The sequence below is a fragment of the Equus caballus genome, chromosome X (assembly GCF_041296265.1).
Source record: "Equus caballus isolate H_3958 breed thoroughbred chromosome X, TB-T2T, whole genome shotgun sequence".
Lineage (NCBI taxonomy): Eukaryota > Metazoa > Chordata > Mammalia > Perissodactyla > Equidae > Equus > Equus caballus.
In genome coordinates, this window is record NC_091715.1 from 139,973,512 (window position 1) to 139,997,134 (window position 23,623).

At 39.3% G+C, this 23,623-nt stretch overlaps 1 protein-coding gene across 1 annotated transcript in view; it reads left to right on the plus strand.

Annotated features, from left to right (window-relative positions):
• The window catches only part of FMR1NB (FMR1 neighbor), a 34,203-nt gene extending 26,207 nt beyond the window's left edge, over positions 1-7,996 (plus strand). Inside the window, exons 5-6 of the mRNA XM_023633826.2 lie at positions 6,183-6,334; positions 7,830-7,996. Coding sequence (XP_023489594.2) covers positions 6,183-6,334; positions 7,830-7,846 — 169 coding nt within the window. The 3' untranslated portion in view covers positions 7,847-7,996. The remainder of the gene's footprint in view (positions 1-6,182; positions 6,335-7,829) is intronic.
• The last annotated feature ends 15,627 nt before the right edge of the window (positions 7,997-23,623 follow it).

Here is a 23,623-nt window from a genome sequence, read left to right on the forward strand (position 1 = left end):
ATGTAAATAGCACATCCCCCATACACTTTCAACGTTGCTACTTGCCAGATGGCTGTTACTGAAAATTTCTACATTTAGACAAATCTTGCTGCGTGATTCTCTGTATTATAATGTGGTTTTCATTATGCAGATAGTCTTAATACCACTTACTTTCTTAGAATGGGAAGTAAAGAATTGGGAATAAATGTGTCAAAAATTGCCTAAAAATCATCACCCATTGAATTTCAAAAATAGGCATTTACATTTTCAAATCCCCATGTTTGTGTGTTTCATTATACTGTACAGTATAATTAGTAATGTTATTTTGAAAAGCGTTATGCAGTAATTAGCCAACTGCTGAAAGGTTTGAAGTTCCTAGGATTATATACATATGAATTCAGAGAAAGGAAATAAAATCTATAAATTTTAAAAGTATGGCTAGGCTCTAAGAACTTTGAGAAAATATGATCAGATGAGAATGTGAGCAAACTGGAACCCTGCTCTAACATGAGTCACTGTAGATTTGAAATTCACGTAGAACTGGTTCTTCTTGGACCCTGTTCAAGGTAATTTAGCTGCTGAACTAATAAGAGAACCTCATTATATGTGGATTATATGTCTGAGGTGTTCCCATTGCAAGGACTCCAAGGGCAGCATTTTAGAGAATTCTGGAATAGTCGATACGATTAAAAAGAACAGTTTGTTGCCAAGTAACTAATAACTTCATTGCAAAACGCAGTGACCTTTTTTCAGTTCCCATCCAACTTGACCTTTTTGTCACGTAGTACACTGTTGACTGCTCCTGTCTCGAATCTTTCCTTCCTTGGATTTTATTGTTCTTCTTACCATTCTGATCCATCTCAGTTTGCTTTTCTTTCTTCTCCCAGCTGTGGTTGTTTCCCAAAGCCTTATTCTCATCTACCGGAGAATATTACAAGTTTGTAGCAGAAAGAACATTTAAAAAGACCTGAGTTCTAGTTCTGCCTTTGCCACCAGTTTTATGGTGAGCCTAACTTCTTTCGGTATTGCTTTTCTCATAATATTAGAGTAAATAATGAATTAAATAATTTCTAGGGTTCTTTCTGACCATAATATTCTGGGCGATTCTGCATGAATGATTCTTAAATCTGAATCCTGAAATCCTCACCTCTGCCTCTTCCATATTTCCAACCGCTCTCATGAATTAGATGTTCTGTCAGCACCCTAAATGCAACATGTGCAAAACTGAACTTATCTTCTTTTTCTCCCAAGTCGTTTCCCCTTGACACTTGTCCATTTCTGTCAGTGGTTTCATTGGTCTCCCAGGCTAGGAACCTTGGAATTATTTCTGACTGTTTACTTTCCTTTATCCTCAATATATAATCTGTTCTCTTAGTCACCCTGTCATTCTTTAGTTTCCTTTGGAATGAGTCTGGGATTTGTCTCTTCTCTCATTTTATAGTCACAGCTTAGTCCAGGCCTCGTATGCTGTCAGCTACTCTGCTGGGTAAGTGGTTTCAGGAGAGAAGCAAAAGGGAACCAAGATCTAGTAATCTTCAAGGGCTGCCATAACAATATCCCGCAGACTGGATGGATTAACCAGTAGACATTTGTTTTCTCACAGTTCTGCAGGCCAGAAGTCCATGATCAAGATGCCAGCTAATTTGATTTCTGGTGAGGTCTCTCTTCCTAGCTTGCAGATAGGGATCTTTCTGCTGTGTACTCACATGGCCTTTCTTTGATGCAATGAAAGTGGGAAGAGAGAGAAAGAACAAGCTCCCTGGTGTCTCTTTTTATAGTGACTCTAGTTTTACCAACCGAGACCCCACCCTTATGACCTCATTTACCCTTAAATACTTCCTTAGAACCCCCATCTCCAAATATAGCCACACTGGGTGTTATGGCTTTAGTATATGGATTTTAGGGACACAAACATTCAGTCCATAACACAAGGCTAGCTAGCATCCAAAGGCAAAGGCAGGATTGGGAACTGAGGAAGGCATCATAATATGTCCAATCCAAAGAGTTCATACAAGAGAGATAATAACTGGAATGGGACTGCAAGTGGGATTTGGAAGATGGCTGGGAGTTGAGTCCTGGACAAGTTTCTTGGCACTTCAGTAGGAATGTATGGCTGTGCCCTTAGGAAGGAGGGAATTGAGTAAGGATGCTTGCTAGGCCGATTTGTACATATACCTGGGCTCCTAATCTGTTCCTTCTAATCCATCTTGTAATGTCCTGACAGACTTATCTTCTGAAAATACTATTAGTTCGTTTCATTATATCAATCAAGAACTTCTAATGTATTCAAGAATATCTGGATTCTAGGCCGTGTGCTAGGTGCTGTGAAGGACAAAAAAAGTGAAGCAGATCATGCTGCCTGCTCTCAAGGGACATACAGTCTAATGAGGGATCTGTACAAGTATCCAAGGTAGAAAGTCACACTCTATAAAAAAGGTGCAGATAAAACAATAAGAATGTTTGTTTTTTTCCGGTTTATATAGTTTTCTCACATACATTGTCTTATTTGATCTCTAAAACAGAGAGGTACAGGGAGGCTTGACTTCTTGCTTAAGATTTACATAGTGGTAAGGCAAGGACTCCAATCTCTCTTCCGAGTTACTTGCTGTTTCTACTATAGGAAATAGGAAGAAAAAAATGTAGATAAAAACACAATGGCATCTTGTTACTGCAAGTCCACTCAAAGTGCTGTGGCTTTCAAAGTCATCTATACCGGACTCATTCTATAACTCCAATATTATTTCTTGTAACACTCTGTATCTTTTGCTCCAGCCAGGGTGCTATCTTTAGTTTTCTTGGCATACGCCAGGCTTTCTTCTTACCTCTGTTCTTTTGCCCATGTTGCTCCCAGGCCTTGGGATTGTTCTTCTTCATCCTCTTCACTTATTTGAATTCTTTCTAAGTTGCAACTGCCTCAACTCTTCCGTGAAGTGTTTTGCAACTGCTCCAGGTCCCAATATTTTCTCTTTTCTCAGGACCTCTTTCTGCACTTGTATTCTTTCTAACACATAATTATCCTTTGTTTCCTGTTGTTAGTTTTCTTTCTCTGGTTAAATTGTAACTTTCATAAGGACAAGGGACCAAGCTTCATATTTCTTTGAGTCCAGGACTGTGTTTCCCAAAATGGAGTTCCTGACCATTATCATCATCATCCCTGGGAGCATGTAAGAAATGCATGTTCTCAGCCCCCACCCCACCTACTGAATCAGAAACTCTGGGCTTAGAGCCCAGCAATTGGTGTTTTAACAAGCACAACAAGTGATTCTCATGTACACTCAGGTTTGGGAACCACTAGTGTCTAGGCCGTGTAGTAGGCAATTCGATATATAATGATTGAAATAATCTAGTTAGTCATTTCTCTGGATTTTCTGACTATCTTTGTGACTGCCAATGATAAGTTAAACTTATATAATTTTCTATGTATAAAATTTATGTTATGTTCTTTAAATTATCTTAAAGAATTTATGTTTATATGAATGAATTAGAGATTGTTAAGAAACATGAAAAAATCAGCCCACTAGACCAGTATTTCTCAAACTCTGGTCTGTAGATGGCTTCTATGGAAGTAATCTTGGGAATATTTGACAATACAGATTCTTGGGCTGTACCCAAGCGATTCTAATTTAGTAAGTCTGGGTCTTTGTCTCCTGCCAATCTCTGCTTACTTCTACTTGGACTTATTTCAGTGTGATGTAATTATCAGCCTTATATCTGTCTTCTCTTCTAAATTTTAAGCTCCTTGAGGGCAGGTCCCATGTCTTATTCATCTTTATGTCTCTAGTATTTAGAATAGTATTTATTTCATAAACGAGCTATTGTGTCAGTCCGTGAATGAATATGGGGTAACTGGGTCTGTACATTTCAAGTGTGAGTATGCTGGCCACAATATATGACATTTTATATGAAAAGAAGAAAATCACTTCTAGGACACTAGACAAATCATTTCAACCCTTTTTCCCCTTAGGCATCCTCATTATATATTGGGTGGCATATCTAACTTTGCATCTCAGAATGTTAGAAGGCTGGGCCTAAAACCAAGTCCTCTGCAGCCTAGAGCAGTGCACTGGCTTTTGAAAGTAATAAGGCTGTGTTACATTTTTCTTTGTAAATTGAGGTGCAATGTACACTATTACTTTTAAAATAAAATCTATGGATAAAGAAAACAGAGTCATTTTAATTGTTTAAAGTAAGATATATTGAAGTCACAGCATTAGAAAATATGTCCTTCATTTCTTATCTAAAATTCTGAAATTCAGAAAGTTCTGCAAACCTAAAGCTTTTTTCCTAACTCATTTGGCAACAGAACTGAACCTGACCTGACACTCTTTCTAGTCATTATTTAATGCTTATAGTAAGTATTCATTTATTTTGTTGCAGAAATATTGCTGTGTTTGCTTATGAGATGCTACCCCAGACCCCATGACAGTATCATGTAATATTCAGTATGTCATGCCATATTACCTTTCTAAAATCCGAAATATTCTGCATTCTGAAACACATCTGGCCCCAAGGGACTGAGAACTATGTAGTTGTTTCAGTTATTATTTTTTTTGAGACTGCAGTTAAAAAACACCGTGACATAAAGAGGCCATAGGTAAATCATAGAAATATATTTTTGGCCTTCACCCACTATTTCATTTATGCCTGGAGATCTTTTTATGATTAATTGAGAAAAAGGTGTTTATTTGCTCCACATCTGTCTTACCTAGTAGAGCTCAGTGACAACTCAGTAATGCAGTTTTAGGGGAGAAAAGTGAGTATTGCCTTCAAAGTCATCATTTGAAAGGCAGGCTTGTCTATCTCTGGGCCCCACATGCTCAGAATCTGGTTGCTCAGTATAGCTGCGTAGCACTGTCAGGGGTCAGGTGTCCTCTTCTGTGTGCTACCTAGCATTGAGCTGAGGATAGGAATATGTATCTGTCACCTATTCATCATATTGAATGCAAATCTTTCTTTCTTTCTCTTTGGTTTCCATCTTTACCTCTGCCTTGAGCATTTCTATGTTTTTCTCCTTGGCTTGTGTTTAGGTCTTTAGAAAGTGAAAGCTCTATAAACACAAAAATCAGCTAACATTTCCTGAACACCCATTGGGTACCAGGCCCTGTGGAGTATAAAAAGTTAAGAGGTAAATTTTTAGCCTGAAGTTATTTCCAAGCTCAGAGGGAAAAAAGAGACAGGTGAGCATAGTGGATAGAGATTGAACTTTAGACTTAGGCAGATTTGGATTTGAATCCTGGCTTCACTGCTGAGTAGTCTGGTGGCTTTGGGAAAGTTGCTTTCCTCCTCAGTGCCTCAGTTTCCCCATCTGAAAAATGGAAATGATAGAAATAGTGCCTGCCTCATCAAGTCATCATGAAGACTAAATGAGATCATGTACATGAAGTGCTTATATCCAGGCCTTGACACATAGGAAGTCTATCATGATTGTCGTTATTAGTCATTATTAGCTAATGCTGCAATGTGGTCTAATGGAAAGAGTCTATACTTTAGAGTCAGACAGACCTAGGTACAAATGCCAGCATCTCCGTTTACTGGCTGTGTATGACCTTGAGTGAGTTATCTTACCTTTCTAAGCCCCAATTTAATCATTTGCAAAATAGGAAACACAATATCCACCTTTTAGGATGGTTGTGAGAATTAAATGAGATAAAGTATGTAAAGCACCTGGCCAAGTTCTTGTCCTATGATAGGTTCTCAAGTGCCGCCCTTCACCCACTGTCCACGCAAATACAAGGAAGTACAGGATTGAATACCAAATGATGGTAATAGGGGAAGTCCAAAATTGTTAAATTGTAGATGCTAATATAATGTAAACTATTACTATTTAGTTTTGAAGTTCATAGGAGAGAGGTATCCCTATAGGCTAGGAGTGAAAGGGAAGGCTTCTTAGACAAGATAATAGAAGCTGGGTCTTAAAGGGTGGGTAACATTGATGTCAGCAGAGGGAAGTAAGACAGCACTCCTATTGTGATGGATCAAATGATCAAAATGACTGTATATAGAGTGACAATAGTGATTACAATAATAAATATGAGTGAGCCAGATGTAATACTTCCTATCAGATTTATTAAATCTGGTGAGTTAAACAATCAGGTGGAAATGTGTAAAGAGTTATGTAGGCAAATAACCTTTTCCTTCTAATTTACCATTGTTATTGTTCTATCACTGAAATAAGGTTTCACTTTGAACTTTTAATATTACAGCAAATGGACCAATCATTTACGAAGGAAAGTTAACAGAGTTTTAAAGGATTGGAAGAAACAAAGAAACAAACTAAAGAAGGATACTGAAGTAGTAGGGGCAACAATGGAAGATGAGAAAGGACTAGATGATGGCAAGGAGCAGGAGTCTAAAGGTAATTGACCATAAGGTATAAAGTTGGAGTATTTAATATTTGATTCTTGTTGCCATCATCTTGGTTTGAGTGATGCTTATGTTTTACCCCACAAATGTTTGGACCACAGGAGTATCAGCTTCTGAAATGATATTATCACTAGGGATATTTGGATGGTAGGAAGGCGGACAAAAATGTGCCAAGTTGTTTGGGTACCACATTATTTGGTGTATGTAGTTCAGCCCTGCAGGGGAAACAAAGAAATGGAATCTGCCTACTCTGACTCTGAGGCTCTATGATAGACACCCTTGATAAATAATAATGGCCATAGTCCCCCATATGTGTTGACCACACTACATATCCAGGAGACGGAGCATAGCCTCAGGAGTCTGACAGCTCTGTGATTGAATCCTGGATCCTAGCGGTTAATTTCAGCTACCTGCTCTCCAAACTTACACAATGCAGTATTAGAAGAGGTTGAGAGGGGATCCCAGAATCAAACACTAAGAACTCCCAGGCCTCACTTGCACAGGCTTACAGATACCCTAGCCTTGGCTTGAGCCTCTGCTTTTCAAAATAATTGTGAAGGGCTGAGCAAGAATAAAATGGTTGGTGAGAAAAGAGGTATACTTCAGAGTACTGGACTGGGAGTCAGGAGATTCAGGCTATTAACTAGTGGTGTTTCCATGGGCAAGTAACTTAACCTTTCAGCTCCTTGATACCATCAGCTGAGATTTTTTTGTGTAGCTTAAACAATATAACGTCTATGAAAATGCTTTGAAAATTGCAATGCGTTAATCAAATTTAATGTGTTAATTTCTAGCCTCAGTTACAGAGAAGTGGAGATTAGAAGAACAGACCATTGAACTTAGGCTCAGGAGACTCTGGCTTTAGTCCCAGTTCTGCCATTGTTTACAGTGGGGGCTTGGGAAAATCCCTTAATTTTCCTGGGCCTCAGTTCACCAAGCTGCAAAAGGAGAAGTTTGGACCAGATGAATAAGAAAAGTGACTTATCTCAGGAGAAACAAAAGAAAATCCTTATATAGTATTATATGTGTGTGTATATAACATATTTCTTATATAAGCTGATACGTAAGTGTATATAATAATAATCATACATGTATATTATTATACATACCTATGTATTACTTTGTGTAAGTTTAATGCAGTACATACATGTGCATATGTATGCATGCACACACACGTACACATATGTGACATTATAACTAGACAAACAAAACTTGATTTCTGTGGGCCATTCATTGGGGCATAGAAGTTAATTTTGTTATTCAGAAACTGTCATTGCAATGGTATTTGCTATAGTGTATTTTGTCTGTATGCCTCACAGTAAAATAAGATGATGATACACTGGCAAACTGAAAATACATGTTAGTCATAGCATTCAATATATAGGGTTTGAGAACTTTGTTGCAGTCATTTCCTTTTATTACAAAGTGTGATGTATGTATACTAGTCTTTCTAAGTTGTTTAACTCCATTTTACTTTTCTCCTGTAGCATTACTTTCCCAGTGAGAAGAACGCAAACCATTCAGAGCACAGCAGACTGTCCCAGTCATCTAAACCTGATGGAGCGTTTTTGAAAGACAAAAATTAGTTCTTATTTTTGTCATGTTTACTTCCAAATATAAAATAAAGTTGATAGTTTTGTTTTTGTGCATCAAACCAGAATCCTGATTCTTTTTATTAAAAATAATTTCTATAGAATTTTAAATGCCATATGACAGGCACTGGTGGTGTTTCAGGCCCTAGATAGTGACGAGATTTTTGCAACTTGGGTTATGTTATCAACGTATACTTCTGTTGGTGTTAAATAAGGCAGAGATTTTGTGTTGTTATTCACCTTCTAAAAAAGTGGGGGCAAAAACCCAGTGATCATATTTTACTGTATATGATACTCTATTCATTTTGAGAAAAAGAGCTAATAACATTTTGTAGTAGGGTTCTACTTTTTATTTTATAATTTATAACATTATTTTTTCTACCATAAAAGACAGACTCATAATAGAAAATTTGCTAAATAAGGTTATTAGAAGAAAAAAAGTAAACCATAATCCCACTACCTCGACAACAGAACTGAACACTGTTATCTCATGTTTTCTTTACTTTTTAAAGAAAACAATTATGTTCTGTGACTACATAACTGATTTTCTTTAAAGTTATATCTTTCTGTATGATTCACTTTACTCTTTTGAAATGTATGGGGCTCAAGTTTACCTGGGCTTGTTGCTCATTCATTCAGTATTGATTGAGTCTCTGCTATGGGCCATGCACTTTCTATGGACTAGGGATATAGTCACAAGCAAGATAGACTTGGCCTTTCCCTCATGGAGTTCACAGTTCAGCTGGGGAGGAAGCCAGATAAAGAGGTAATGACAGGACTGTGTTAGGAGGAGTACCACGTTCTATGGGAGCACATAGCAGGGGCATCTAGCCCAGACTTCAGGAAGAGACATAAAATGAAAGGTAAGAAGGATCAACAGACACTTGCCATGTCATCACTGCGTGGTGGGAGAAGTGTTTCAGAATGTGAAGGCCCAAAGGCATGGAGTATTTGGAGCACTGCAAGTAGTTCAAGATGGCAGCAACTTCAACTTCGATGTTAGATCGGAAGAACTTTATAACCCACATGAAAGAGTCAGATATTATCCCGTGGACAGAAAGGAACCAATGAAGGGTTTTAATCAAAGGAAGGATATTGTTAGATTTACATCCTGGGAGGTCACTCTGGCAATTGTGTGAGAATTGAACGTGAGCGACACTAGAGTCAAGGGAGCCAGTTATGAGGTGGTTATATTAATATGGATGAGAAAATACGGTGTCCTGGACTAGCGTAGTGGCACCGTGGATACAGGTAAATAGATTTGAGAGCTTTTTAGCGTGTAGCATCAATAGGACTTGGTGATTAATGTGTATGTGGGAAGAAATGAGAAGTTGAAAGGGGAGTATGAGTTTCAGGTTTCTAAATGACGGGCCGACTGGAAAGACAGTGGTACTATTCACTGAGGTGGGACAATGAGAAGAAGGGCAGGTTTGGCAGGTGAAGGTGAGTCATTTTTGGGTAGGCTGTGTGAAGTGCCTGTGGGCCATCCAGGTAGAGATGACTAGTAGGCAGTTAGATATATGGGTTTGGAGCTCAGGAGAAAGATCTGGCTAGATAGAGAAGTTTAGGAGTCATCAATATATAGATGATAATTGAAGTCACAGTGAATGATTTCAACCAAGAAGAATAAGAAAAAAAGAAGGGACTGGAATAGAATTCAGAGAAACACAGCATTTAAAGGATGGTCCTGACAAATAAAAATGGCAAGCAATAGGATATATTGGAGTATATGAGGAAGCCATTTGGTATAAACCTAATTGGGCCTGACTTTTTTTTTTCAAAAGGGCCTGACTGTGGCTATTGAGCACGCATTGCATATCTACTTAGACATTTCCTATGGCCAGAACAAAGGCCCTTGAGAGAAAGGTGCAACTTTCCCCCACATTAGCATTTCCTTAGGGATAAGCATTTTTCCTTAGGCTAGGAACTGATTGCTGCACTCACCTCCCAGCTCACCTGTGACCACCCAGCTGGAGACAACAGACTGCCACCCTGCTGTGTTCACCGAGACAGCAGACCTACCTGCTATTTCCATCAATCGCTGTGCCGACAGAGCAGTCTCGCGACTATTGTAAAAGGGACATTTCAATCCTATGTGAAACATCCTCTTTGAGGGTATATAACCACCCTTATACCCCGACTTCTTTGGAGTGCTCTGTTCCTTTGTGGAAAGACTCTCCCGGGTTATAATCCTCAGATTTAAGCTCAGAATAAACTCACCCAAATTTTCATTTATAGATTGGATATGGATTATTTTCGTCGACAGTCCTAAGTAGTGTAGCTGTCATGGAGACTGAGAAGTATGAAGAAAAGCAGGAGAGAGCAGTATAATGAAACCCAAGAGGATGGCATGTTTCAAGGAGGAGGGAGTGATCAACATTATCAAAATTCTGATTCATTTCCACTCGATTTGGTAACACAGAAGTCGCTGATGTCTTTAACAGTAGCGATTTCAGTAAAGAGGTAGGAGCAGGAACTAGATAACTTTGAGTTGCAGAGTGATTGGGAGGTGAGAAAGTGAAAGCGGAGAGAGTAGACAACTTGTTGAAGAAGTTTGGCTCTGAAGGGAATCAGAGAACTAACGGTAGTATAGAATGGGGAGAAATTTCTCAAGATAGGAGAGTAGAAGGAGCATTGATGGAGGGAAGTTTCAACCTGCCCTCCCGATATCCACCTTACCCTGCTCTGCGTTTGCCAGAGCATTTATTTATCGTCTGTGAACATACTATGTAATTTAGTTATTTAGTATGCTTATTGTTTATTATTTACCTTCGCCTGCCGGTATATAAGCTCTCCTAGGGCAGGGACTTTTATATGTGGTGTTCAATGATGTATCCCAAGTGCCTAGGACAGTGTCTGGCACATAGTAGGTGTGCAACAAATAAAATACCAATTGGATGATTGGATTAGAAACAAGTTTTTATGGTGGTCTTCACTTTTGTTATGACGAATGGGCAATTCCAAGGTGGGCCGGCCCAGTGGCGCAGTGGTTAAGTTTGCACATTCCACTTTAGTGGCCCTGGGTTTGCCGGTTCGGATCCCGGGTGCGGACATGGCACCACTCAGCAAGCCATGCTGTGGCAGGCGTCCCACATATGAAGTGGAGGAAAATGGGCATGGATGTTAGCTCATGGCCAGTCCTCCTCAGCAAAAAGAGGAGGATTGGCAGCGGATGTTAGCTCAGGGCTAATCTTTCTCCAAAAAAAAAAAAGGCAAACCCTACAACAAATGACCACTAGAGTTCAGTAAACAAGTGGTTGTTTTTAAAACTATTCCCTAAGAATCTGATAGTGCTGCTCTCAACTTTTAGAGCTGCATTCAAGGAAACTAAGTGAAAACAACCAAAAAAGTTATCTGGGTAGAAATAAATAATAAAACACCTACATAAGGAAACAATTGCTTTAGAATATAAAATTGATATTTTAGCAAAAGCAGCTGCAATCTCTGAAGAAGGTAAGCATAAGTCTGAAGCAATACTTTGAGAGCAATAGAGAGGAACATCTACAGTGTTCTCTAAGAGATTAGAAGCTAGTTGCAGGGTGCACTGACAAAGATTACCACTTAGTGAGGGGAAAGAATGTGAGCTTAGAGTGGCAGTCAAACAATTAGAGATCCAGAATAAATGCTGGACCAGAGATGAAAAGTTGAAGCGATTGAGGGTGGTTGTTATTAAAGATTAAAAGCCAAAGGAACCTCAAGAGTGGGAAGGAAATAAGGTTGTTCAGAGTGCTGTCTTCAACACCAGTGTCTAATGCACTGCTAAATTGTGTCTGACACGGATAATCAAGCCCTGCAAGAGATAGATGGGTAGATCATAAGTATGTCACTAACGTGCAAACCTTAGTCACAGAGTCGTTTCCCTCAAGCCTCTACTGTGTCTGTTCCAAATGAAGAGACATTAGCTAAGTGAGAAGGACCTGTGATGCGGGACCTGAACTTAGACTGATTAGAGTGCTTTAGAACCAGAGGTGATGGACATTCTCCCCAGCTCAGACACATTGAGACTTTGATCCGAGAATCACCAAACGGTCAAAAACAAAGCTCTTCCACCTTAGCCCCTGGCCAACCAGACATTGGTAGAGAATCTGGATAGATGTAAAGTTCAGTCACTTGGAAAATGAGAAAAAGATCTCTCTTGGATGTCACAGACAATAGAAGCTCTCCAGTAAAGAAGGTCTTCTCTTCAGTGTAATAAAGGCACGTTTTATTCATTATGGGATTTTGTGAATATTTCTTGTCTATTTATGGTCTAAATGATGTACAACTTTCCCTTGAGGGGAGTAGGAAAACTGATAATACCTACTGTGGGGTTGACAGGTTGAATTCAGAGCCTCAGACCAAGCTATAATATGTGGGCCGCCCAGGTTAGCTGCTGCCTGCTCCAGATCTCAGGCAGAGGGCTTGCCAAGAAAACGTACCTCCACATGGGTTATAACTTCAGGATAGAAGAGCATCAGGAGGCAAAACTCAAATGGAAAGGTATTCAAGAATAGCAGGACTGGCTATATAGAATGTGGGGCCTAGTGCAAAATGGAAATAGGGGGCTCTGTGTTCAAAATTATTAAGAATTTCAAGTTGACAACAGCAGAACCTTAAACCAAGCACAAGGCCCTTCTAAGAACTGGGCCCTGTGTGACTACACAGGTTGCACACCCATGAAACCAGCCTTGGGGAATATTTGTCATGTATCGTAAACCAAGTTATTATATATGGATCCCTCCTGCACCTTCACCCCTTGCCGATGCCAGAAAAATGATAGGAAAGTTAATGGAACTTGTTGTCAAACTTAACTTGTCGACGAAAATAACCCATAACCAATCTATAAATGAAAATTTGGGTGAGTTTATTCTGAGCTAAAATGTAAGGACCATGGCCTGGGGCCTTTCTTCCCAAAGGAAGAAAGGGCACCAAAGAAGTGGGGTCTACAGACTGGTTATATACCCCCAAAGAGGACGTTTCACATATGATTGAAATGTCCTTTTTACAATAGTCGCGAGACTGCTCTGTCGGCACAGCGATTGATGGACACAGCAGGTAGGTCTGCTGTCTCGGTGAACACAGCAGGGTGGCAGGTCTGTTGTCTCGAGCTGAGTGGTCACAGGTGAGCTGGGTGGTCAGAGGTGAGCCCAGTAATCAGTTCCTAGCCTAGGAAGAGATGCTTATGCTTAAGAAAATGCCAATGTGGGGGGAAGTTGCACCTTTATCTTTTTTTTTAATTGCTTTTTCTCCCCAAATCCTCCCAGCACATAGTTGTATATATTTTAGTTGTGGGTCCTTCTGGTTGTGACATGTGGGATGCTGCCCTGCCAAAGCGGAGTGCCCGAACTTAACCACTCAGCCACAGGCCGGCCCTGCACCTTTATCTTAAGGGCATTTGTTCTTGCCAGAGTAAATGTTTAAAGCATATATACAATGCATGCTCAATGGCCATGTCAGGCCCTTTGGAAAAACAAAGTGAGGCCGAATTAGGTTTACACCAAATGGCTTCCTCATCTACTCCAATATATCCTATTGCTTGCCGTTTCTATTTGTCAGACTAAAAATCTATCAAAGGCCTTTGGGCAGAGTCAATATATGAAGGGAAATGTAGGAGATGACCATGACATACAGATGGTAGAGTGGTTAGCGTAATGGCTTTTAGTTGCCCTCTTTACTTTTCATTGTCCCCAGCATCAGACTGCAATTTTTTTAGGTGAATATTACCGAAATTTCAAGAACAGATAACCCCAATCTTACACAAATTGTTCTAGAAAGTAGAATAACAGAAAAAGCTGCCCATCACTTTTATGAAGCTAGTATACTGTGGATACCACAACCAGAAGAAGATAGTACAAGAAAAGGATGTTAGAGGCCATTTTAACTTAAGGACATAGATTTAAAAAATCCTACAAGTGTGTGTGTGTGTGTGTGTGCACGCGTGTGTACTGCATTCAACAATGTGTTAAGTGAGCCTTGTTCCAGGAGTACAGAGATGTTTCAGTGCAGGAACACTTGGGAATATAATTTCATTAATGGGAATATAATTGCATTAGTGGGCTGAAGGAGAAAAATTATATGATTTTCTGAAAAGGTACGGAAGAAAGCAATTAATATCAATATCCATTTATGATTTAAATCTTAGCAAGCTAGAAATAGAAGGGAACTCCCCTAACCTTATAAAAGTAAACTAAAATAAACATAATGGAGAAAATTTAGAAGCATTCTCTTTAAGGTCAAGAACAAAGTGAAGGGGAGGAAAGCTTTTCCCTTCTTCCCTCTAGGTCCTTTGTCTGGTCTAATAAGTAGTTGACAGACAGATTAACAGGAGTAAGACAAAGTAAATTTTGTATGTATGGGAGACCCAAAGGTACAAGGCTCCTCAAAGTTACCAAAGCAGGCAGCTTTTATTCCTTTTGGATAAAGAAACAGTAAATTTGTGAAGAATTGACAACACAGAGAGATTTGGGCTTGGAGTAGCAAATTAGTGAAGTAACAGGCTTTGTTTATACAGCTTTCTCAGCCTTGAATTCCCTATCTCTAATGATAAGGATGTCTCTCTTTCTCCTGGTGCCAGGGGGATATCTTTACTTGGGAGATTTGTTTCCTGCTTTCAGGGGGACAAAAGAGGGTCATAGTGTCCTTCTTGCACCTGCTGTTTCTTAAGTAACTTTAATTCAAAATAATCAGTATACCAAAGTGGCATATTTTGGCATGGCACATTTTGCTAACCTTCAAAGGCAATGGTGCCTGATAGCACAGCTGCTATTTAAAGTAATACTAGAGGATCTAACCAAAGAAATCGTAAGAAAAACAAATGACTTGTAAAGACTAAAAGAGGCAACCTCTATCATTTGCATACGGTATCGTCATTTACATAGAAAATCAACAAACAGTTGAGACTAATAGAGTTAACAGTGTTAGATCCAGCCAATAGAGTCTGTGTCTGGCCTGAAATGCCTACAGATCCATTGTATGTCAGTTTCCCCTTACTTCCTACTATGGACAATGAAGGCCACTGTCCTGGTTGCTCAGGCCTGAGCAGTTTCCTTGGATGCGGGATTTCCATGCTACACCCGAGACAGTCACCGTAGCTCTGCTACTGAATTTTTTCTTCCCTTATGACCCCTCTAAATTTATTTTCCTTTCAAGCTAGGCCATGTATTAAAATTTGTTTGGGTGTTACATTTTATCCAGCATTCCTAGATATTTTTAGCTTAAGGTATGGATCCACATCAGCTCAATTTGCTCTTTTGCCAGAATTCTCCTTATTAAGCCTTTAAGAATAACAAAATGTTTAATAATGTGGGAAAATGTTCGTGTGTAGAGTGGAAAAAGCAGATTACACCACTCTGTATAATCAGGTACCATTTTTATTGTAGAAATATATCATGTTTTCATATCTTTGAAAATATTGAGATAGCAAGCAGAACTTCTGCAGATAGAATTGACTTCAATGTCTTTTGAGGGGGATTATTGTGGATAGAGAGAAAGACATCTTAAAGGATGTGCAGCTGGAAAAAAGGCAGTATGGTAGGGTAGGAGAAGAAAACTAGTGAAGATTGGGAGAGGACAGAGGGAATGTTTCCATTGTAGTGAGAGGGTTTGTATTTTAAACACTTATGACCCATAGCTCTTTTTCTTCTTTGCACCTGGGAGAGAGAAAGTGATCTAATGTTATTCCTCAGAGTCCTGGCCCCAGATTGCATTATCTTATTGAGCATGTAACTAGGTCATTGGAGCAGGCATTTGAAACAGTTGCTTACTAGGGATTTTTAAAAATCCATGCTTCAACCAAGACAAGAATAGAATAAGCTAACTAAAACATACTTGAATGTTAAACATCCCTAGAAAGGCTCTGATATAGCTCAGGTTTTTTATGGTAATAAAACAAACCGATAGCTATGAACCCAGTTTCAAAACAGAGCTTTGATGAGTCGTCAGGGATTTCTTGGCCGTGAAGATGATGGAAGTCTGTTCTTGGAATTTTTAGGTATATGTGCATCACAATAGGGAAATCTCGTCTGAGGCAGTCTATTCCCTAAATAGTTAAAAATAGGTTATGTAAAGAGGAGAGAGGTGGGTGTAACTATAAAGGCACAGTACTGGAGAGTTCTTTGTGTTGATGGAATAGTTCTGTATCTAGATTGCAATGATGGTAACAGAGAACCTAGATATGTGATAAAATGACACAGAATGACACACACGTTGTGCCAAGGTCAGTTTCCTGGTTTTGATATTGTACTGTAGTTATATGAGATGTAACCTCAGGGGGAAACTGGGTGAAGGACACATGGGACCCCTCTGTTCTATCTTTGCAACTTCCCGTGAATGCATAATTATTTCAAAATAAAAAGTTTTAAAAATTAGACGAACACCACCAAAAAATAGGTCACACAGACTAGCATCTCCCTGGAAGAGCCAACATGACCCCCAAATATTCTGTCTACTTTGTCTTAGCTGAGCACCAAGACTGGAAGAAGAGATTTGGGCTGACTGACGCCTGTGTGCTTTGCCAAATAATGCATTAGACAACGGAAAGCTAAATATAGCCTTAAGAGCCTCGTTCATTTGCACTCTTATATAGGCCACAGTCTCTCGATGGAGTTAGAGAAACGGCCTTCCAAAACAGTCTTTTACAACTGGTTTATTTAGGCAGTTCAGTCAAACGACCACTTGCTTCGCTGGGGGGGTGAAAAAAATCACCTAATGAATCGAATGATTGATCAGTCAGGGTGTCAGGTTTTTCACCAGTCTAGACAGACATGGAATGCATATTCATGATAAAATAGCTCACAGAACAGCTTACGTGGAATAATTATTAAAAATAATTAGTGTATTGGAAAATGGACCTTAACTGTTTAAGCTAAGTTGAAATATTCATAAGAACATTTAGAACTAGAAAAGACCAGAAATTGTCTAAATCAGTCATCTCATTTTATATGTAACAAAAGTTTATATCTGGGGCTGGCCCCGTGGCTGTGTGGTTAAGTTCGCGCGCTCCGCTGCGGCGGCCCAGGGTTTCGCTGGTTTGGATCCTGGGCGCGGACATGGCACCACTCATCAGGCCACGTTGAGGCGGCGTCCCATATGCCACAACTGGAAGGACCTGCAACTAAGATATACAGCTGTGTACCAGGGGAGGTTTGGGGAGATAAAGCAGGAAAAAAAAAAGTTTATATCTGAGCAAAAACTAAGATCAGACATATCTGGGCATCTGTTTTCGTAGGTTCATTACATCATGCATGTGGCCTGGTTTGGTTTGTTTCTGGCCCCTGGAGGACTTTAGTTTATCTCTAGCCCCTGGGAGCAGAATCTTGGTGATGGATGGGTGAGGAGAGTGCCTGTTCCTCAGACTGGCCCCATAGACCAGGCCATAGCCCCATGCAGAGAAGAGCATTCTTTCCATTTCCCCTTGGAACATAGTGTGTGTTAAGTGCAGTGAGGACTAGATAGAAGCTGCAGCTTGGGAGCACTGGAAGTCAGCATGCTGAGCAGGGAAGTTCCTCAAGGAGAGCAGTAGAAGTGGCAGGGACTTTTCTGGAAGAACAAGAGCAGATTTGTTCAGTCATTCAATGAATATTTATTGGGCACCTACTATATTCCAGGCACTGTTCTGGGTGCTTGGGATTCATAACGGACAAAACTAAGAGCCCTGCTCTCGAAGAGCTTACATTCTAGTGAGGAAGCGGGTAAGACAGAGAAGAAATAAGAGGCATCATAAATAAGTAAATCACACGGTGTGGTAGAATGTCATATATCCTATGGGAAAAAGTAAAAGCAGATGAGAAGAAGAGGGCTTCAGAGCGGCATTGAAGGGAGGCACAGGCTGCGCTACTGAATAGTCAGGATAGACTTCACTAAGCAGGGGAGATTTGCGGAAAGATTTGCAGGATATAAAGGAGTTAGCTGAACTGCTTTCTAAGGAAAGTACATTCCAGCAGAGGGGACAGCTAGGGCAAAGGCCCCAAGGCAGGAATGTGCCTTAAATTACAGAAGAAATTGATATAGGGAAAGAGAGGAGAGGGTCCAGCCCGGTGGCGTAGTGGTTAGGTTCACGTGCTCTGCTTTGGTGGCCTGGGGTTTGCGGTTTTGGATCCTGGGTGCAGACCTACGTACTGCTCATCAAGCCATGCTGTGGTAGCATCCCACATACAAAATAGAGGAAGATGGGCATAGATTTTAGCTCAGGGCCACTCTTCCCCAAGCAAAAACAGGAAGATTGGCAACACATGTTAGCTCAGGGCCCATCCTCTTCATCAAAAAAAAAAAAAAAAAAGAGGGGCTGGCCCCGTGGTCGAGTGGTTAAGTTCAGGCACTCCGCTGCAGGCGGCCCAGTGTTTTGTTGGTTCGAATCCTGGGCGCGGACATGACACTGCTCATCAAACCACGCTGGGGCAGGGTCCCACATGCCACAACTAGAAGGACCCACAACGAAGAATATACAACTATGTACGGGGGGCTTTGGGGAGAAAAAGGAAAAAAATGAAATCTTTAAAAAAAAAAAAGATATTCCTTAACAGTTAGAAGCAACTCGGTTTAAAAACAGTGTTCTTTTATGGAATGAATGTTATACATATTCCCTCTCACTTGTAGTGAAAATTTGATGTCTTATTTGAATATGTTCCTAAAGAACTAGAAACAAGACAGTGTAACCCCAGTTTTCTTTTCAGTGAATGAATGTAGACATATTCCACTCTTGTGAAAAGTTTGATTTGTCTTAAATGATAATATTCCTAAACAGCTCGAAGGAAGATGGTTTAACCACAGTGTTCTTTCAGTGAAGGAATTTACACATATTCCCTCTCAGTTGTAGTGGTTTGATAAGTCTTCAAGAAAGATGTCCTTAAATGTCTAAAAGCAAGATGGTTTAACGGCACTGTTCTTTCAGTGAACGAACATTATGCATATTCCCGCTCGCTTGTAGTGACGTGTTTGATAAGTCCTCTGTGAAGATAATCCCAATGAGCTAGAATCAACAGGCTTTAACTATGTTTCCTTTTAGTAAATGGATGTTAAGCATATTCCCTCTCACTTGGAGTGAAAAGTTTGACGACTCTGTAAGAAGATACCCCTAAACGGGGAGAAGCAAGTTGTTGTAACCACAGTGCTCATCCGCCGCATGAATGTTATGTATGTTCGCACTCACGTGTAGTGAAAAGTTTGAGAAGTCTCATAAGAAGATGTTCATAAAAAGCTAGAAGCCAGTTTATTAACCACTGTGTTCGTTCAGTGAGTGAATGTTATACATATTCCCTCTTTTTTTTCTTAAAGATTGGCGTCTGAGCTAACAGCTGTTGCCAATCTTCTTTTTTTTTTCTGCTTTTTCTCCCCAAATCCCCCCAGTACATAGTTGTATATTTTAGTTGTGGGTCCTTCTAGTTGTGGCACGTGGGACGCTGCCTCAACACGGCCTGATGAGCAGTGGTGCCATGTCCGCACCCAGGATCCACAGCGGCGAAACCCTGGGCCGCTGAAGTGGAGCGCATGAACTTAACCACTTGGCCACGGGGCCGGCCCCAGAGCAGCGTTTTTCAAAGTGGGGTCCCTGAAAGAGCAAAAGCAGTCTCACTTGAGGATATATTAGAGATGCTGATCCTCAGGCCCCACCCCAGACCTGCTGAATCAGAAACTCCGTGCTTTCACAAGCCCTCCGGGCGATGCTGCACTCTACACTTTGAGAGCCCGTAGTGTACAGCACCATTATCAGATGAGTTTACTTCAAATCATTAATGGAGAAGGTCTCCATTTTAGGGTTTCAATTTCTGCAAATCCTCACCGATATTTGCTATTTTCTGTCTTTTAGACTGTAGCCATTCTAGTGGGTGTGAAGCGGTATTGCATCGTGGTTTTGATTTGCATTTCCCATAATGGTTGTTGAGGTTGAGCATCTTCTAATGTGTTTATTGGTCAAGTCAATATCTTTGGAGAAAAGTCTGTTCAGATCCTTTGCCTAGTTTTGGCCCTGAGCCAACATCTGTTGCCAATCCTCCTCTCTTGGCTTGAGGAAGATTGTCCCTGAGCTAGCATTTGTGTCCATCTTCCTCTACTTTTATGTGGAATGCTGCCACAGCATGGCTTGATGAGTGGTGTGTGTGTCCATGCCCAGGATCCGAACCCGCAGACCCTGGGCCACCGAAATGGGGTGCGTGAACTTAATCACTACACCACTGGGCTGACCCCCTTTGTCCAGTTTTTAGCTGGGTTGTCATTTCATTGTTGACTTGTAAGAGTTCTTTATGTAGTCATTATCAACTTATGCAAAAATGGCAGCTAGGATTTTGGTAGGGATTTCACTGGATCTGTAGATCATTTGGTGGGGTACCACCATATTAAAATATTGTCTTCCAATTCACAGTCATACTGTGTCCTCTCATTTATTTAGGTCTTAATATCTTTCGACAATGTTTTCTTTCTAGCTTTCCATGTGCCAGTCTTCCACCTCCTTGGCTAGATTTATTCCTAAGCATTTTATCTTTTGATGCTATTGTAAATGGAATTATTTTCTTAACTTCATTTTCTGATGTTTTGTTGCTAGTGTATAGAAATACAATTGATATTTATATTTTGATCTTGTATCCTGAAACCCTACTGAACTCATTTGTTAGTTCTAATAGTTTTTTAAGCCGATTACTTAGGATTTTATATATAAAAGACAATGTCATCTTTTATATCTAGATACAGATAGAAAATAGTCTTACTTCTTCCTTTCTAATCTGGATGCCTTTTGTTTCTTTTCTTGCATAATTGCCCTTTCTAGAACCTTCAGTACAATGTTGAATAGAAGTGGTAAGAGAGGATAACCTTGTCTTGTTCCTGATCTTTACGAAAAGCATCCAGTCTTTCATCGTTAAGTGTTACGTTAGCCATGCAGTTTTCATAGATGTAATTTAAAGCTGAGGAAGATTCCTTTTATTCCTAGTTTGTTGTTGTTGATGGGGTGTTAGATTTTGTTAAATGCTTTTTCTGTATTTGTCGAGAGGATCGTGTGGTTTTTTCCTCTACTGATGCGGTGTATTACACTGATTTTCACATGCTAAACCAACTTTTCGTTCTTGCGGTAAGTCCCATTTGGTGGTGGTGCTTGGTTATTTTATATGTTGCTAAATGTGGGATTTTCTTGAGGATTTTTGTGTCTATATTCATAATAGATATTGATCTGTAGTTTTCCATATTGTGATAGCTATATCTGGTTTTAGTGTTAAAGTAATAATGGCCTCATAGAATGAATTGGGAAGTGTTCCCTCTTATTTCATTGTTTGAAAAAGATTGTGAAACCCAGTGAAGCCATCTGGATGTGGGCATTTCTTTACGGATAGTTTTAAAATTACTAATTGAATCTCTACTTTTTAAAGGTCTATTTTTATTTTTATTATTATGTTTTTTGCTGAGGAAGACTCACCCTGAGCTAAAATCTGCCGCCAATCTTCCTCTATTTTGCGTGTGAACCATGGCCACATCATGGCTGCTGATAGACAAGTGGTGTAGGTCCGTGCCCGGGAACCAAACCCAGGCCGCTGACACGGAGCACGCCAAACTTAACCACTAGGCCACCAGCACTGGCCCTTAAGGGTTTATTTATATTTTTCTATTTCTTCTGGAGTTTTGGTAATTTGTACCTCTCTTGGAATTTATCCTTTCATCCACGTTATCTAAGTTATTGGCATGGAATTGTTCTTAGTATTCCTTTTATTTCTGTATCCTTTTTTTAAAGACTAGTAGTAAGGTTCCCTCTTTTATGTCTGATTCCATTAATTTGAATCTTCTCTCTTTTTTTATTTGGTCCATGTAGTTAAAAATTTGTCAATTTTGTTGATCTGTTCTAAGAACCAATTTTTGATGTCATTGATCTCTATTTTTCAACTTTCTATTTTATTTATTTCTGCTCTGATCTGTATTATTTCCTTCCTTCTGCCTGCTTTGTTTTAGTTTGCTCTTCCTTTTCTTGTTTCTTAAGGTGGAAGATTACATTACCAATTGGGGATGTCTTTCTTCTTCTTCTTTTATTTTTTTTAAGGAAGATTAGCCCTGAGCTAACTACTGCCAATCCTCCTCTTTTTGCTGAGGAAGATTGGCCCTGAGCTAACATCTGTGCCCATCTTCCGCTACTTTATACGTGGGATGCCTACCACAGCATGGCTTTTGTCAAGTGGTGCCATGTCCGCACCTGGGATCCAAACCGGTGAAACCCGGGCTGCCAAGGAGCAGGACGTGCAAACTTAACCACTGTGCCACCATGTTCCTTCTTTTCATATACATCTTCACAGCTATAAATTTCCATCTAAACACTGTTTCAGCTGTATCCCATAAGTTTTGTTATGTTGTGTTTACATTTTCATTCATCTCAAAGTATTTTATAATTTCCTTTGTGATTTCTTCTTTGACCCTATGGTTATTAAGGAGTGTGCTGTTTAATTTCTACTCTTTTAATATAGTTTTGATTTTTGAAGCATGTAAATATTTTATGTATCAAAAAGGTAAAGTCAAAAAGGATTTAAGGAAAGCAAACCTTAAGTTGAATAGATACAAAAACAAATGACCCTGGCTATGTATGACATTAATAACATAATCACAAAGGAAATAATTAATTCAAGTAACTTCTGACTCTGAGCAAGCTCAGTCAGATATAGCCGAAGGATATAAAAATCAGGTGATCATAAAATTGTGGTTTGTTCCTATACTTTTTATCTTGCTCCATTGATCTATCCTTTCCCCAGCACCCCAACATCTTATTGTAGCTGTATAGTGGGTCTTGATATCTGGTTGTGTAAGTCCTCCAATTTTGTTCTTTAAAGTTGCTTTGGCTATTCTTAGCCTTTTGCATTTCCATATAAATTTCTATATCGGCTTGTCAGTTTTCATAACAAACCTGCTACAATTTTTATTGAAATTTAATTAACTCCATAAATCAAGGAGAAATTGGGAGGAATTGACATATTAACAATATTAGCAATGTTGAGGCTCTAACCTATGAACATAGTATATTCCTATATTTGCTTAACTTTAATTTTTCTCGATGATGTTTTCTACTTTTTGGTGTAAAGAACTTACACATCTTTTGTTAGATTTATTCCTAGGTATTTCATGGCTTTTAGATGGTATTGTAAATTAAAAAGAAACCCCACTATTTTCTACTTACTTGTCCTGATCTTTAAAAATGAGTTTGATGCTTATATTTTGACCTTATGTCAACATTGTGGAATATGCTTTTTACTTTACGTTATTTGTAGATTCTTTTGGATTTCTTCGGTACACAATTGTGTCATCTGCAAATGATAGTTTTTATTTCTTCATTTCTAATCCTTATGCCTTTTGTGTCTTTTTCTTGCTTAATTATGCTGACTTGGACCTCCAGTACAATGTTAAACAGAGGTGTTGCTAGCCGACATCCTACTGATCTCAGGGGAAATTTTTAAAATAATTTAACAATAACTATGATGGTTTTTGTAGCACTATTCATTCAAATTAGGGAAGTTCCCTTTTATTCTAAGTTTTCTAAGAGGTTTTTCTTTTAAATCACAAATGAGAGTTCCATTTTATGCCTCGTCTGTGTCTATTGAAGTGATTCTATAATTTTCTACCATCTTTCCTGTTAATTTGGTAGATTACACTAATTGATTTTCCCGTAAACCCTACTTGGGTGATATGTAGTATCATTGTTAAATATGACTGGATTAGATTTACACACACGCACAGTATTAGTTTGTAATTTT